General features: G+C 37.4%; 1 protein-coding gene across 1 annotated transcript in view; it reads right to left on the bottom strand.

Moving 5' to 3' along the window:
* TNFRSF11B (TNF receptor superfamily member 11b) overlaps positions 1-16,658 on the bottom strand; it is a 305,409-nt gene extending 288,751 nt beyond the window's left edge. Inside the window, exon 1 of the mRNA XM_044066927.1 lies at positions 16,222-16,658. Coding sequence (XP_043922862.1) covers positions 16,222-16,260 — 39 coding nt within the window. The 5' untranslated portion in view covers positions 16,261-16,658. The remainder of the gene's footprint in view (positions 1-16,221) is intronic.
* Positions 16,659-18,601: the final 1,943 nt, after the last annotated feature.

Raw genomic sequence — 18,601 nt, 5'->3', positions numbered from 1 at the left:
TCTGTTAGAAAAGACAGCTGAATGAATCTGGCTTTGATATAAGAAGATGAGTAGGGAAGGCTTGAGTTTCACCCTCCTCCAACCTGCACTTGGGCTGTCGGGCAGAATGAGAGGACTGAGCTGTGCCATGTGTAAGAAATGGGATATAACAGGGGGGTTAAGAACAGGATTTTAGGAGGTAGTAAGGAGATTATTCATTATATACTGCAGGTAACAGTTTGAATGGTATGATACCTGAAAAAATATGAAATGTACTGTGCTGGAAAATAACAATTAGATATTTTGGGGGGTTACCAGAGTGGCATTCATTTCTCAGAGTGTTGTGTGATTATACATAAATAGTTATGATGACTTTCTGAAGGTTATTTGCTGGGAGGGTTAATTGTGATTGTCTCAAGTTAGCTGAATATAATTATTCAGATAAATATAACACTAGAATATCACAAATCCAAAACTCCTGAATCTCCAATATCACCAGCTAAAAATGAACACAAATAAAATAAGCGAATAAATGAAATATTTCTAGTTCAGCTGAACACTTGTCTACAAAGATTTTTTCAATACTAAATAAAACAGTCACTTGCTTAAATACAAAAGCAAAAATGACATGGCCATAAAGATGCAACTGCTGTAAAACAGTGAGATACTTCACAGCTGACACATTGTTCATTAAACACTTGTGTATCATATACAACAATATACAAAAAGATGAAACTAACCATATAAAATTAATTAAAAAAAAAAAAACTGCACCTTCATTTTAGGGTAGGGTAAAATGGACACTTGTTCATTTAATTCAGGCGAGTAATCTAAGTTCAACTGGAGTTGCCAAGACAACTCCCTGTTCTGTAATAAAATCTTGCATGGTCCTCATATCACAGTAACTTTATCAATAATTATTAATAATAATTTAAACTTCTTAAAACTGCCACAAACAAATGCTTGAATAAAGGATTCTTCATGTCTCTCATACTAATACTTCTACAATGTTCGTAAATTCTTTCTCTAAGAAAACATTCAGTGTTTCTCACATAAAACACATCACATGTCACACATTGGGAACTAAACAGATTTAAAGTAGCAATTAAATAAACCAGGACACATAATTTTCCTGTTGCAAGATTTAACACAAATAAAATGTCCTTCCAATATATGAAGACTGTCAACAAGCTCCACGCTTCATCTTACCACTTCTAAATTTGGTGTGTTTAACTCTACTCTCCAGAATTTGCTTAATGCTGGTGGCCTTCCTATAAGCAAGTTTAAGTGGCAAGAAACCTGAAGATGGACTAACTTTAACACAATTTTAATTAATAATGTTGAAAACCTTTCTTGAATCCAAAGAATAAGTGGTAGATTATTCTGAGACTACCTCCTAGATGACAGTGTCCAAAATTGTCTCCATACTATAAATCCAATTTTTTTTAAAACAAACATCTCACTACTGTTGGCCTAATTTCCAAGGGCAATGAATTCTACCTCCATCCAGCCCATATCTGAAAGATTAATTCCTTGCCTGTGAAGACTTTCCCCCTGCCCCAAGCTCCAAAACTCATGAATTATTCCTAGTACCCTTGATGTGCCGTGCAAAGAGATGCCAAGCTAACATCAAATTTCTTCCTCCTACAGACATGTATATATCATGTTCAATCTGTTCCTGTCTACAATAATAAAAAAAGAAAATAACTTTTGTTCACTTAATCTTTGTTCGTATTGTAATACAGGCATTGCTTTAATATGGTAAAATACTTCTGTACTCTTCCCAGTCTATTTATATTTTCCAGCGAGTACATTCAGAAGCCCATTTCATACTCATACTGCAAAGGTCAGATAAGTGCTTTATAAATAGGTAAAAGCACCTTAACATTCCTTGACGATATTGTTCTAGATATCATTCTAACCACATAATATGTGTTCTTTAGAATCTTGCTCACCTACTTGTGGAATTTCCAACACTAAGCTCTTAGGCGTAACCATCGACAATCAGCTTAAATTTGACTTGCATGTAAATAACTGTATCAAAAAGACTCATTCAAAACTAGGGCTCCTTTACCATAGCATGAAATTCCTTACCTCTGAAGCCAATATTACTCTCCCTCTCTCTCTCTTACCTACCTTCTACCCAGTCTAATGTACAATTCTCAAATTCTCAGAAATCTTAACTCAGCACTCCTGACCGAACTCGAATCTACCTACAAGGTAGCTAGATTTGCTGCCCAAACAAACCTAGAAATCCCATCACTGTCTTTCTCTAAAACACCTAAACTGGCTTGAATTACCCCACCAGCTTCTGCTCTCTCAGCTCCAGGTCATCCATTCTATCCTATACCAACCTGTCCAGCACTATTCCCTCTCATCTCTTATTATTTTCCCTCTAGAGCTCTCCGAAGCTCTAACCAAACCTACTACAAATCTACAAACCCAAGTCTAAATTTGGATACAACCTGTACATTTATCACCCCACTATTGCCTGGACTAAGCTCCCACTAGAAATCAGGACCCTTCCACATCCTAAACAATTTAAGACAGCCACCAAAGAGCACTTAGTCACTGGTCCTGCCACTGCACTCTCCCTCCTTAATATCCCCTACTTCTCATACCTGAATCTACGTTCTGCCCTTAACTCACTCTTCTCACTAACTCTCTCTAATCTTCCTTGACTACTCTTTCTATTGTCTTCTAAAATCTATTAAGCAATTTGCATCAGAGAAACATTCTATTGTAATTGTCTTCCTTCATGCAACTACCTTATGATAAAACTGGGTTTTTGTAACCACTTACCCCAAAGACTATACTCATCTTAATGACATATTTCTTTTTATACATCTTGAAATAGTTTTGCTATAATCCTGATTATCGACACTGTATAACATTGTATTGTTACTTAATGCCTTGTAATAATTCCTGTAACATTGCTGTTTTAATGCTAATTTATAATGAAAATTATATAATATGTTGGAGCTTTTCTCCCCAGGCCTCTGCTGAAAAAGGGCTCTTCAGCTCAGTCTGACAATCCCGGTCAACAAATGTAAAATAAATAAATAAAATAAATAAATCCTCAAACAGCTCAGATTCTTCAGTTACGATAGTATTCATGTTATACAGATACTTTATATTATTTTTGCACAAACATATAATTTTACATTTATTTTTATTAAAATGGACACCATTCTGCTCAGCCCACAAAATATACTTGGCAAGGTCAAAATACATCACATCCTGGAATACCTTCATCCAAGAAACAAACAGTCTTACAGTTACAAGTTTTAGACTAATTGTCATAGAACTATCTGATGAAAAGTCAGGTTGATGGATATCATCACAACATTTATTATCTGCATAATTATAGTAAGGATTCTCTCAAAACACTTACCAACCAGGCTAGTTAGGTTAATTGTTCTAAAATTGCCAACTTTAAATGTCCTCCCTTAAGGACTAGATTATATTAGCACTTTTCACAACGGCAATATCACTGGAGTACTGACTTGTCCCAGAGGTACAATTCATGGAACAGGAGACACACATAGTGCCAAGGCTTTGCACTTGTTAGAAGAGTGATCCTCCTTTGTTGCTAACAAGTGGTTCTGCATACCAAGCTGTACATCAGATTTGTACTCTCAAACCAACCCATTACCTCCACAGCAGAGAAGAAAAGTCCTTACTTGCAGTGAAAATTTCCCTCACCCCAACTCAGGAATGCTGGTTAGGTCCTGCCAATGGAAGCCTGTACAGCACAGGGGACCCTCATTACCACATTATGGTAATGAGCTTCAATTTAGAATCATACCTGAGGAATGAAACATTTTTTATGAATTACATCTAAGCATAATAGCACATCACAGCACAACAGAGAAAGGCAAATGCCTGTATAATAAGGTATAGTATGGCTTACTAAGCTGCCATATCTGTGCCGTATCGTATACCTTTGACATGCTACACAGCTTTTCCTTTCATCACAAGAAAAGTGCATAATACACCATTAAGGTGTATCATATCCCCCGTGTGCAATTTAATAAAGTGGATTGTGGATTGCACAACACCATGGACAGCCAAGATCCTTTGAATATTAGATGCTATCACAAGGTGGAGCAACCACAGGAATTGTTCAGCCTTATTCAGACCTTCAGATAAGGTCTGCAAAATATTCTGTATTTCTTTATAAGGACATTAATACAGCACCATCACCATATTACACCTTTATGGCACTGATGCAGTTGTCCCAAATCTCAGTGTATATGCAGTTAGCAAAAAAAAAATCCTCATAAGTAAGCCTTGTGGTCTCACAGCTCTTACTCCTAACTGTTCAAAGGCCACATACTTGCATGTCAAAATGTGATCCCATTTCAGCAGATGACACCTAACTATGCAAGTCCCATCTTTCTCCTATTAATCAGGGTGAACAATGTAAATTCCATCCTAGCTCTGGAAAACTGCAGCAACTGTATGCCATTCCACATGTACTGCGGGAGTCAACAGAATTTCCCAATAATCCTTATATATATATATGTGTGTGTGTGTGTGTGTGTGTGTGTGTGTGTGTGTGCGTGTGAGATTTTATTGAGAAGCCAAATCATGGTCTACCCTACAGTGTCTTGAAGAAAGTGCTACATCCCAGGGCGACTACTGCAGGTCATCCAGTCCTTATATACAAGAGAAGTAAGAACCGCATCCACATTGCTGGTTAGTCATACATGCATACATGTTTAAGGTAGGTGCAGGACTCCAGTCCACTAAGGCAGTGTTTTTTTATCCCCTCTTGACTGTGATTTTCATAGAAATAATACTCACATGCAGAGTTTGGATAGTATTCAACATGGAGATAAGAGTGGTATTTCCGCTATTTGAATATGTAGCTGCTACACACCTCCAGCATGCAAAGGAGTAATATGCAAGTGACTGGAATGAAATTTAGCACTCCATATCAAAGGTCATTGTTCTCTCATAGAAAAGAATGGACTGCTTACTGCTTCCGAGAGGTGAGCAGCTACTGCAAATGAAGGAGTTTAATTATCCTGGTGTTACGTTCAAAATTTAAGGCAGAGGTGATGGGGAGCAAGACCACTGGATGAGTGCAGTGGCAGTGGTACTACCTGCCACGTACCAGAGTGCAGGAGCAAAGCAGAATCATAATCAACAAAGTTTGCAATTTACCAGCCAGTTTATGTCCCCATCTTTACCTAATGTCATTCACTTTGGACAGTGACACAGACAGAGAGCTCACAAATACAAGTCACAGAAATGAGATTCATTCACAGGCTAGCTAGGTTCACTGTCCATGATAAAGTGTAGACTTCAGCAATCCAGGATGTTTGTGGGAGTACAGTCAGAATCAATGGAAACACGGGCACCATGTGGGGATGCCCTGGGAACCTCCCACAGAAAGTGTTCCAAGCACAGCACAAAGAAGGAGTTTCTAAAGTGGATGCAATATAGGCCGGAGCATTTATATCACTCAGCTCACCCTGGGAATGACTTTAGATCCCACAGAATGAGCTGAAGACAGGTGCTGGGGATACAGAAATCTGGTATGCACGGCTCATGCACGGCTCAACTTGCTACCACTGCAACCCTCACCACAACAAGCAGATTAAAAATGGATGAATGGAGCTCATTAATTAAAAGAGAAGTTGACAATGCCAAGGCTTTGGAAAAGACTGATCTAGGAATAAAATTTTTTTTGCCTCTCAAAGCTTTAATTTTTCCTTAAAGTTATGATCTGATGTTTTTTTTTATCAAGGAATGCTGTTCAGAGTGAATCAACATTATGCATCTTTCAGAAGAACCTGCATGTTAATAAAAGATGCAATCCATTAATGTTAAACTTTTTTTTCAGAAATAGGGGTTCTGTTCATAAACAATATATGCCATGGAGTAGGGCAGGTATATCAAAGATTAGTGTAACAAAGCACTGTTTGATTCATAGACAAAGATGCATAACAGGACTTGCTTGCAGTCTTTCATCACTGTGTATATACAATAATCTCTATACATAATATACATGTGAACGACCCTTCCCCAGTCATACGCTTTTCACAAACATGACAATATGTGCATGTGAAGTGGTCCCAACAAGGTAACACTATGGAACTCAGGCTACTTGCAGTTACATAATTCTGCACTTGTCAGCACCTTACCTGCTGGTATAGTGCATATCATACATACATATAATAGCCTACAAAGTTGAGAAACATATATTAGTACTACTGAGGAAAAATAATTACACTCCTTTGCATTATAGGATTAACCTTACCACCAGCATATTTCCCCATACTGCAGGCAATCCTGTTATCAGAACCACACATTTCCCAATCCTGCATTAATACTACCAAATACCTGTCAATGGTAGCTCGTACAGCACCTGATCCCCACATTACAATATTATGGTAATGACCTGAACTCCACTACCATGGCTAATAAATGTAAATTCAGTAAGAACTGCCACTGATATGACAGTTGAGCCCAGTGCTGCAGTAAACACATAGTTAATTAGTAAGGTAAGAGTCTGTCTTACTAACATCTGTTCCTTGCTATGATGTATTGTGCTTCAGTGCCTCAACTGCAACACACTGATCAGTATGGCTGTAGCACAGAAATGCAAAGCAGGCGTACATTCTGCATTCTTGTTTGCCACTCACACAAACTTTTTTTTGTACACCAACATTCAGTACCCTGATCCATATCTGTGAATCACAGTACAGAAGTTCACCATACTAATAACAGTGTGCAGAATGCTTGTACGCATCCGAGCACTAAGTTTATGGATTCCAGGGCCTAAACAGTGATGAACCTGGCATGGAACTGACATTTACATATTTGTTGCCTCATTTATAAAGGGAATGGGAAAATACACGGCTTCTTTCTAGAAAATACATTGTTTTGCTGCATAGATTACATAATCTTTGGATGATCCATTTACAATTAAGATTATAGCGGATTTCTCCAAGAAAGCACAGTAACCAGTTTGTAATGGGATAAAATATTCCGTGCTGCTTTACACACTTATGCATTTCATGTAAACTGTTAAGCGTCATTTTCTTCTTGGTTAACTGTTTCCATGATCAGTAAGAAATGTATCAAAAACTGCATACATCTGAAACAGAGATGGATATTTCACCAGAAACTGTTATACACTATTCCAAAAGTCAATAAAATAATATGAATGAACCAACACATGGCCAGGGTCAGATAAAATCAAATAATTGTAATCAAAGAGGTTAGCACTTTCACGGGTCAATAGCCCACTTCTTCAGACCAGAATACAATCAAATATACAAGCAGGAGACTTTATAAAGTTTTAAAAACTCTTCCACCAATAAGATACACTGTATCCACGAAACGTCCTATTACACTGCTAGTTACTAAGTGTCAGTAAATCCTGGCGTCATCTTAAAAACACACAATTAAAAATGATAGCTCTAAGCTAAACCTCAGTGCATCCTACTCAAATATTAATCCACTTTATCAAAAATACAGTTAGATCACATTAACTCTTATTAAAAAGAATAAGCACTTAATATACAAAATTGATAATGACAGCAAATATATATAATACAAGAATAAGCACTCATGTTAAAAATACAAAATTGATAAGAGCAAATATCATGTATAATACTAAGGATCATGCTCACGTGTCAGAAAATGATTACCCCAGTTAGTATCATAAGCACATTCACTCTACTAAATAGTATTATAAATAGGCTCTATAAAATTTATGCAGTCCCTTATATGTTTCATTTATAATCATAAAACTTTAACTCTTATCAATTTTCTTTAATTTTAAATATAAAAAATTTAATTTTACCTATTCGTGGATGGGAGCAGAAGAAAAAAAAGCCTTCTTGTATGCTACTGAGAGAAGTTGTTTCTCAAATAAATCTTCATCTGAAAGGGTTATGAATAGATGACAACATTACCATTACCGAATCTTGTCATCACTCCACTACAGAATTTATCCAGCTATATGGACTTAGATTTTTTTCATAATTTTTACACCACATTTAAAACACGCAACAGTGATGTAATACAGGAATGATGAAAGGCAATTTATATGCAACAGATAAGATGCTCCTCTGTTATAAGTCATGCAAGAATGAATGGAAGCTTGAGCTATCTGATGCCAGCAGGCTACACTCAGGAACTGTGAATGTCTACCACTGGAATCATCTGTCTATAAAAGATCTGACTGCTTTGATTAATGAATGTTAAGGAAAGATGCTATAAGCTGGGTATAAAAACTGTCATGTTTAAAGTATATAAAGTTACATTATCAGAATGAATTACTGATTATCTGCTCTATGATGTGCATTTCATCAGATAAATTAATACACCTTATAACCTGCAGGGTAGTTTAATCTTTCTTCTGACATGTATAAACCAAAACAGCTGCAAAGCATACTTGACAGATACTCACTTATATAATTGTAAAAAACAAATCCTTGAACTTCTATAGCAATAATAAAGAAAGCAGGAAAGATTAAAACTGTGTTTGCTTCGCCAGATATCACCATTTCACTTTGAATGCTTTTTTTTTTTTTTTTTCACTCCAGATTTATAATGCAGACACTGGAAGCAGACAGGAGTGATTGTCATTAGGAACTTAGAGTAGCGGTGATTGGAAACTGGGAATATTAGACCCATTGGTCCGCAGATATGACAATCTGGCAATCCCTGATTTTACAAACTACCCCCAATTTTACCTTATGTTTTTGGTCTGATTCTCATAAAATGTACATTTTTGTGGGAATCTATTGACAACTGCAGTCGCTAGTGTGTGTGTGCATATAACTTCTAACTAGCAGATGCATGTAAATCTATGAAACAGGTCACAGGAAAAAAGCATACCCCTCCATTTAACACAGTCTAGGGAGTGGACAATGCAAATACATGCTATCCATTATTCGGAGCAATATTTGAAATATGTACCAGATTTTGGGTTTTTATCCCTCATTATTCTTTGGCTTCATTCCCAATTTTTGCAACAACAGACATGCAGCAAAAAGAGATACTGCCAGCACAGCTGGCTGGAGTTTTGTAAATAATTATATGTTACTGGTGAATATCGAAATGATTTATACAAGATGCTTATGTTACAATTGTATTAGAACTGTATGTCATGTGTATATCAAACTGCTTGTACAGACATATGTGTTGAAAAGGTATTTGTAGAGTGCTGTGTTTGAAATGCAATCACAGTCTGTCTTATTGGAAGAGAACAGAAATGTACCTGCACTATTGTAACTGTTTAAATGTATATGCTTAACAGAGGAAACTGGAGGGTTAACCTCAGTCCAGCAAACTTTAGAAAAATATCAGAAATTAAATTACTTTATAGGCTGTGCAATAAAAAAGCGCTCTCTCAAGTTTTCAATGCAGCTAGAGACACCAGGTTTGTACTAGGAATATTTCTGTATTGCCCTTGGAGCAAACTAATTGCTACTTTTGAAGCAAGAAGGAATGCAACTGTTTTATGACTTCCAGCATCTGCCAAAGATCTGTGAAAAAGCTTGTCTGTATATTTTACAGGTAGATGCTAAATGCTGCCAGCTTCTAGCAACAGAGGTTTTGGCCTGGAAACTAGAAGTCATATGACCAGAAATTATGTCATTCAGCAAGATATCCCAGCAGTAATATTTTAGATATTAATCTGAGAAGTTTCTTAGTGAGACAGAGCATTCTGCATTATGTCTTGCACCTGACAACAAGAAGACCCATTCACTACATCATCTGCCTGAAGTAAGTTTCTGGGGAACAGTATAACTCTCTTAAATAAAGTGAGGAATATAGTAAAGCTTAGTTTAGATGTTTGTATTTATTTCTGTGAGCCTGTACTACAATGTAATTTTAAATATTTCCTGTAGTTTTGAACTCTGATGTCCCTGTGAATATATATTTAGTATTGTCTCATTCTTTCGTTATTTATTATTGACTATATTTAATCCTGTCATTGTGGCAGATCTGTGTAGAGATATTTAAGTTTTGAGAGTAACTGCATATTTATTTGATGACACTGTATGGGCCACTTCTTGTAGCCTTGCTCTTGGTCAAACTACCATTTGTATTAGTAACAGTACACACTTACACAGTAAGATTGGACACCTTTTGTTAAGTGCCTTAAAGTAGCTGGTAAGGAGTGACTGGTGGCAGTGAAAACTACCTTATATTCTGGACAGGAGGCGGCAAAGCTATTAAACCTGTGCCATCCTTTCCCAGGTGTGTATGTGTGTATGTAAATCAAACCTCAAAGTGTCTCTCAGCTACTTGGGCAGGAACATGAGGCACTGGTTGGATAGAGATGGTGCTAGAGGACATGGCTTGATCACTCAGCTGAGATCCCAACTCTATAGCTGTGCTAGTGGGGAGTCTTATTGGGGATCTGGAGGAAGGGGAAGAAACCAGTCCCGGACTGACTGTGGTCTTGATGTGCTCTTAAGGGAAATTGCACTTGATGCAGAAAGCTGCATCTGAAATACTGTGCGTGTGTACTTGTCATCCTCTCATTGAATGCCCCCCACTGTTAACAGTGGTGAGAATTGAGGCTCCTTGATTATTGGTCCAGTGGAGGGTTGTCACACAACTAAAAGTTTTTTTTTTTTTGTCATAATCAGATGAGGGTTAACTGCTGGGTTGGAGTTGAGGTTAATCTGTGGATGCTGTTGTTGTCTTTCGGCTTTTACCGGTTAGGGGTCGCCACAGCGGAACTCCGGTCCACTAATGATTGGCAGTAGATTTTCACGAATGCTGAGGTGCCAGCTCTATGTCCAACCTTCAACGAAGGCACGCCCATTTACGCATGTCTTTCGAACACCCATCCAACCTTGAGGAGGACATGCAGACCCCACATAGAAGGCGCTCCCCTCACTCCAGCCAAGAACTGAATGGGAGAACCTCTTGCTGTGAGGTAACAATGCTACCGCTACACCCCCACGGCATAGGTTGAGGTTAATCTGTGGATGAAAGTAACATACCCTTTTGCTCTGTTAAACAGTCTGACTTTGCAACAAAGATTAATATGCATTTGAGAGATATCAATCAGAATACTTGGATTATTGTGCGCTTGTTTGAAACAAACTTGAAATACATTATTGTGATTGCAATTATTTATTTTTCATCCAAAATCAGACGTCTATGGTTTATACAACCAATAATGTGGCTATAACTGATGGCCGATCCTGCTGTCATGATCATATTACATGGTTATAAGTCTGCCTTTGCAGGACTAGTATGTATTTGTGTAAAACAAGTTAGAATACCTTATTATGACATTTTTTAATATCATAATTGGACAATGAAGGTGTGCAAGAGGCTGTAACTGATGGGTGTGGAAGTCTTTTGATTGCAATGAGAGCAGTGTTAATTATCTTTTAAGATTAAGTTTGTGTGGTCCAAAAAAAAGGTGTGTGTGTGTGTGTGTGTGTGTGTGTGTGTGTGTGTGTGAGGGTGGCATGGTTTGCAAACCACCCAAGACCTAATTTGCCACTACTGACAACCAAAACATGTATTCACTTCTGTGGCAATCATCATGTGTAACAGTAGAACAGACCTTTTCCTTGAGTTCAGCTTACATAAAACATTACGAAATAATTTCGTGAGCTAATAACCAGAAAACAGAAGCTCTGTAGTTTATCAGGGGCCTAGGGCCCTCAGTCCTTCCAATTCTGCATCCTCTTTATAAACAAAGGATGTCCCATGATCACAGTATCCCAGGTTCAATTATATCTCTCTTTCAAGGTACTTCTCCTTTTAGATTAAAAATGCCATGACATTAAATTATGAAATTAGTTTTGCAGCACAACTAATAGCAGCATTTACTTTCATTACCCAAAGCAAATACACAATATAAAATCAAATTTTAGCTGACAGTTTTAACACCAAGTGCCAAGTTTATCAGCGCTCTGTAATTGCACAGAATCAACCACTGCTGACATAGAACACTTTAAACAACCTATTACTTTGGAAAAGGAATTATGGATGGATGGACAGATGGGACTGAATAGTATTTGCCTTTCTCTGCTCTTTGGCAAATGTGGAAAACCATTTCTGGAAGACAGCAACTGATGGTTATTCTTATGAAACTTATGAGTCAGACCTAACTCCCATTACTACAACTAAAACTAGTTCATAGCTGCAGTTGCTCCTTCATAGCAGTGCACGTAACAAATCTTTGTTTACAAATACTGGAAAATTACATCTGATCAGTTGACTTAAACCTTTCCTGCTGAAACAGAAATGATTGATCATAGTTTGATGAATATTGTATTGTAGAAACTGTTATCTGAATCGTGCTAAAACATTAAGACTGCCACAAATCAGAAAAAAAAATTCCCTCTCCATGCTCATTAAATTGGCATGGTATGTGCATGTCAGTGTATGAACGATTGTGTTTGAGGGAGATAAATAACACAAAGCCAGCCATCAGATTTGTCTTTTTTATCTAATGTATTTGGTACAGATTCCTCATACGGAAATGGCATGTTCAAAGAAATAGTTTTCCTGGATGTGTTGGTGTCATGCCGATTACAGTACTGAGCCATATTCCTGCAAAACATCCCAGTCTGTATCATGACCCTACCCCAAATCTCACTATACAACTGTAATTTGTAATTGCTGCCCTGATTCCCATTTCTGCAGTATCTTGCTTATGTATAGCTCACAATCATGCACAACCACAGACACAAGTGTATGCATTTTGTTTTAGTCCAGACATCTGCTGCTGTACATTTCCAGCACATCAATAAGCTACTATTTTATGGGCATGTTCTACCTCTGCCCCTTTTTAAATTATTTAATGTATGTATGTATGTATGTATGTATGTACATAATTGTCTTTGTTGACTGGGAAAAGTCAAAAGTGGGTAAAACCCATTTTAGAGGGGACCCAGAAAGTAAAACTCCACATTTAAGTTACACATGATGCACATTTATTAAAAGGAAACGGGGCAGTATGGCCAAATATTTAAAAGCCTGCATTCATCCTCAGTGGAAGTTCCTTTGAATGAAGCACATTTACATATTTTCCATGGAATAAAACCAGCCCAAGCGCAGAGCAGCAGTTATGGGAATGGACAGCCTAAGAAATCATTTAAATATTTACTTACTTTGTTGATCAGGGTGCGGCTCTAATCCTCATGGACCATTTTCAGATGGAGACTTGGCATTTTAGAGCAGAAAACAAGTAAAAATGCATGCAATACCATGTGTACATGGGTTTAACATAAACATAAAGCATTCAATCAATACAGTGGAAAAAATGAATATAGCTGGTATAAGTAAAGATACGATCAAATTAAACTATATAAATGAAAATAAATACAATTATTTGGAGATTATGGAATGGGGAGTGACAGGGGTGCAGGTTAGAATGTGCTACAGGGATTAAAATGTTCTGAAGAGATGGTGGAGAAAAGAAGAGGCAGGAACATTAATTGTAGATTAGGTTATTCCACTATTAAAGAAACAGTTACCTTATCTCTAAATGGTACATTGTGAAGATGTGAATGACAGGTTGGTAGGAATTCCAAGAATAGAGAAGATGTGTAACATGAAACACCAGCATTGGTTTGGCTATATCACTGCTCCATAATATGCCCAAGTACTATTCATCTTCTTCTTTCAGCTTTTCCCAGTTAGGGGTCGCCACAGCAGATCACCTGCCTGCTCATGACTGGCAGTAGAGTTTTACAGTGTCAAGTTGGCAGCCCGGCACCCAAGCTTCCACAGAATTCACACACATGCACACCTAGGGCCAATTTAGACTGTCCAATCCACCTAAAGCATGTCTTTGGGATGTGGAAGGAAACTGGAGCACCTGGTGGAAACCCACACGACCACAGGGAGGACATGCAGACTCTGCACAGTAGGCACACCAGCCGAGGATCGAACCAGAGAACCTCTTGCTGTGAGGCGACGATGCTGACCACTGCACCACCGTGGCCACTCTATGCCCAGGTACTATAAAGTGACAAAATAATGGAATATATAGTTTGTTTGTGCATACTAATACACAGCTTTCTTATGTCTTTTCACTAATTTATTTTGTGTTATTCCTTGGCATGCTTGCCATTACATGCCATTACTTATTAAAGAAGATAGATGTTCAATGTCTTTACTACATCAGTTCTGAATTTTCATAAATGATAAATTACAGATGTGTTGCCCCTTGCCAGGTACTTATTTTTATCAGCAGGAGCTCCACACTGTCTTATCAGATGTCCAGTTTTGCTAAGTATTAGGTTACAAGTATTCTGGTGCTTCTGTATTCTGAAGTGCACAGTGTTGTATTTTTCAATACCTTAAATATCCATAAAATCTGTTTTATGAACACCGTTAGTTTGTGATGTGAACTGTAGTTATGAAGACACATTGACCTAATCATATATATCCATTTATTGAACAGAATTTACACAGATAATATAAGGTCTACATTTGCACCTCATACGTGTACCTTCCAATGCACTGATGTTTCTACCCATAGCACACAAGGAATCAGGGACATGTCCAGAAATAATCAGGGACTATTAAAAACACTTTTAAAATATTAATACTACTAACTTGAGGAATTGACAGAATAAGAGAATGTCAATTAATATACATTTTCTGAAGTAAAAAAGTCTATAACTTTAATGGTGGTCATTATCACCAGTTTTCTCGAAATGTAACCAGTTTTAGGAGGGATTAAGACGAACAGAGCGAAAACTTAAGTCAAACTCAAAGTCAGTTGTGTGGTATGTTTCTGCCACTAAAAATATGGTTACTTTGCTATGGTTTCAGAATGACACTATAAACGATGTTAACTAAATATACGCGATATACAACCCAATAAAATGTTCACCTAATACTTTTTTACCCTGCCTCCGAACCTTCAGTAAACAGTGTACATTATCTTCACTTTCTTCTGAAACGTAGCTATATTATCATAGCTCTCAACCAATCTGGGACAAAACCAGAAATCATTAGGGGCTATGCGGGACACTTTTAAAATATTAATGCAATTAACTTGAGCCATTAATAGAATAAGATAATGTGAATTAATATACATTTTCTGAAGTAAAAGAAGTCTTTTCTCCAAAAGACAAATTTTAGGAAGGATTAGGAGGGACACAGCTAAAATTTTAGTCAAAATCAGAGACAGTTAAGAGCTATGATTTTGAAAAGTTTAGCAAAGGCAGTCACTGCAAAACCTGTTCTGATAAGCAAAGTGCATTCGTTCCAATGTTCAACTGCAGCATTACATATTACTGCTGCCCTAAGAAAGTCTACACCAGCCGGATTAGAGAGCTCAGTTTACCACGACTAAATGAACATGTGCTAAAATGCATTAAAGAAGAAACCTTAGCTTGTAGCATATCTCTCAAATTCTTAGCACAAGAAATCTGGGCAACGCTTTAAATAACAGAGGAACAAAGGCTCAAACTAGGGACCGATTTTAAACGTAGAAAGGTGTAGCTTTGAATTCAGCCTTGCAATTTGCATTGTTTGCATGCAGTCCTAATCTTCATTCCTCGTCCACAGCTGTACTTTGTTTCATACTGATTGCCAGTATAAAATACAATGCGTATTCCACAAACAGCAAGCTTGTATACTTTTTACTTAAATCAGAGGTAGTACAGAATTCTACACAGTCCGAAGGAATTGCAATCTATTCGTATTGACATAATACACAATAAAAAGGACTACAGTCGCCTAACTTAGAACTGCAGTTTACTTTTTAATCACACATATACTAAGGCCAAACATAGCTATGTAGCTATAAATTGACCCAAACAGATAAAATGAAAGCAAGTACGTGACACGTTTCACTGACACAACTATGCATCTCAACGGTCCAAACTATCGCCTCTGTTCCTCATAAAAATTGTAGTTTTCTGACAAATCATTGGAATGATCCGAGGATTGAAGTCACTACATAATGACATACATTTGAGTTTCAGACTTCAAATCCTTCAGAAAAGGCATGTTAACATAAACCCTGTTATTCTAGCAACTTCAATTTCTAAGAGCAATATTTACAATCTGTCCCTATTTTGGGGCCTTTATTCCTTTTGTCGGGCTTTGTCCAGATTTCTTGCGCTAAAAGGTTCAGAAATATGGATACAGCAGAAATGCAAACGGGAACTTAGAACCCACAGAAGGGAAAGTAGCTCATGTAATGCCACGAGACGCTGCTTCGTGGCTGCACTTTGCACTGCAATCCTCACGCGCTGCATGAACCGCTGTTTCACTTACCAGCAAAAGCGGAAATTGTTGAAGAGTTGCTGATTTCATTGTGGTCTGTTACGGGGAAACCTTGCGAGTCGTAAGGAGTATTATTTCCTTTCAATATCTTTAGCTCTCTGTTCACCTTTTTCTCAAATTTAAGGAATCCAAAGGATATATATACCTCAAGGAACAGGAAGTGTTGCACTGAATAAATGTGGTTATGACGAATTCTGACTTTTTTTTTAATTTTCGTGCGTATAAGTACAGAGTACTTTATTTCCATTTCCAATAGGTGGGTTAGTACTGTGTTTTACAACTGACTGCCGTTAGGAAAGCCAGTTATATTTAGTTATTTTTTTCTATGTTAAATATATCTCCCTAAGAACTGGACTTTCCTGATCTGAAATAAATCATGTGTTCCATATAGCCTGACTTAGAGCTCCTTTAAAACGTGTAATGGTCATCGTTCCAAACACCAACCGTTTCTGATTTTTAAAGAGATTCCTCAATAAGTGTCTGTTTGCTCAGTCCCACCTCCCCGTGATTTTTTTTACCAAAATATTGGGTAATTACTGTTAACACTTAGTGAAGATCATTAACACTAGTGTTCTGTTGTGTCAAAAAATATACAAAGAATCCTGGTCGTCTTGTTTTGTTGACCTTTTTATGTTAACAATACTAATATTTATAACAGTACCTGGTGTAGGTCTCAACCTGCTAAGAGTCCAATGTGGAACATAGACAAAGTGTGACAAGTAGTCAAAATGTGAAACACCCTATTTATGGATGAGTGAAAAGCATACCTTGGCCATATTTTTTCAACTAAAATATACCTTATGTAAGTATTTAATAATGTCCACACACACACACACACACACACACACACACACACACTCATGCACAGACATTTACATAATTCGCACACACAGATGTTGAAGCAGAAAGGCAGTGTGGTTCACACATACAGAGAAACTCAAACACACAGAGCAGTGACTTTGATTATTGTTTTGTAGTACCATCTGTCAGTCTGTGTGCTACTGTGGATTCTTTATCCTATGGGTGGTTAGTAAAATAGATTTGTTTTTTACCATTTTCAATCTTTTTTTTTTTTTTGCCACCTTCAACAAACCCAGATATGGTTATTTTTTCTCTGCAACTATCAAAAGGATGTACAGTAAAGCAATGAGGTAGTTCAGTGATACGATCTTTGACTCACAGCCCATCGGGCTTATGCCTCAATATACCCCACCCCTAGGTGATGTCTGTACCAGGAACAGACCTTTATGCATTAATACATGCATACATACTTACAATTATACACATTATCAAATAAGTTAATAAAGTGCAAAATGTTAACATAAAAGTGCCGAGTAGAGAGAGGTATTTTCTCTTTCTGCGGTTATGCTATAATGTACATGTGCATGTGTGTACATCTGTACAGGTGTATGTGGGTTGTATCTGTCTATGGCTATGTGTGCATATCTATGGTGAGGAATTTTATGGCAATGCATTTTCTCTGTATAGCTGATTATATCTCTCACTATTGCAGTGTTTTGTACTTATACAACACTGTATGGGATGTTCATCCTCATCTATATTCTGAGACAAGAATGTGCTTAGGCATACATCAGAGGCATCTGTGTGTAATAAGACTTGCTTGGAACAGTCTGGAACTATTAATGTTGGTTCTGAAAACAACATACCTTTCAGTTGACTAAAGGTTTGCTCTTCAACTGTCCAACTACCATACAGGGGAGCCTTAACCTTGGATGGGTCAGTTGGGGGCAAGCAGTGATAAAAAAATGGGAAAAATTATGATATTAGCTAGCCAGAGCTGAAAAGTGCCTTAACCAATTTTTGGTGGTTTGCATGGGCCAGTTTTGTGCTGCCTTAGTTTTCTTGGCCTGTGCCTTCTACTATGCTTAACGTACACTTAGTTGAGACAGCAGATAACCAAGGTTGACACAAGGAATCTAAAATAGTTTGAACTTTAGGGAGACAGCTTACCCAGTGTTCGTTAAATATTATGCATTCCACTTTTGTCCATCAGCAGCTGGAATTTTGCAGGTACTTCATGGAGACTAGAAGGCAGGATTCTGTAATGGGGGAGTCCATCTAGTGTGGAAAATGACACTTGAACCATAAGTTATCATGCTAGTGGAATTTGCCATCAGTCTTCCATTAAATATATAGTGGACAAAACCCTAGCCTTAACCAATTTTTCAATCAGTTCATCCACGCAGGACATGATTGAGTCAATCATGCATGGGGCACAGTAGTATAATGATCTCCCTGGAAGAGTTTGGAGAGACAGCAGCATGTAGTGCTGCCTGGAAATGTGTGGGGCAGACTGCTGACATCAAGCCAATGCAGAAATTAAGTGTTGATGCCTATCACATTTACCACC

Source organism: Protopterus annectens, chromosome 3.part1, assembly GCF_019279795.1.
Source record: "Protopterus annectens isolate FY-2018-M chromosome 3.part1, PAN1.0, whole genome shotgun sequence".
Lineage (NCBI taxonomy): Eukaryota > Metazoa > Chordata > Ceratodontiformes > Protopteridae > Protopterus > Protopterus annectens.
This window is presented reverse-complemented; position numbering and strand designations above follow the sequence as displayed.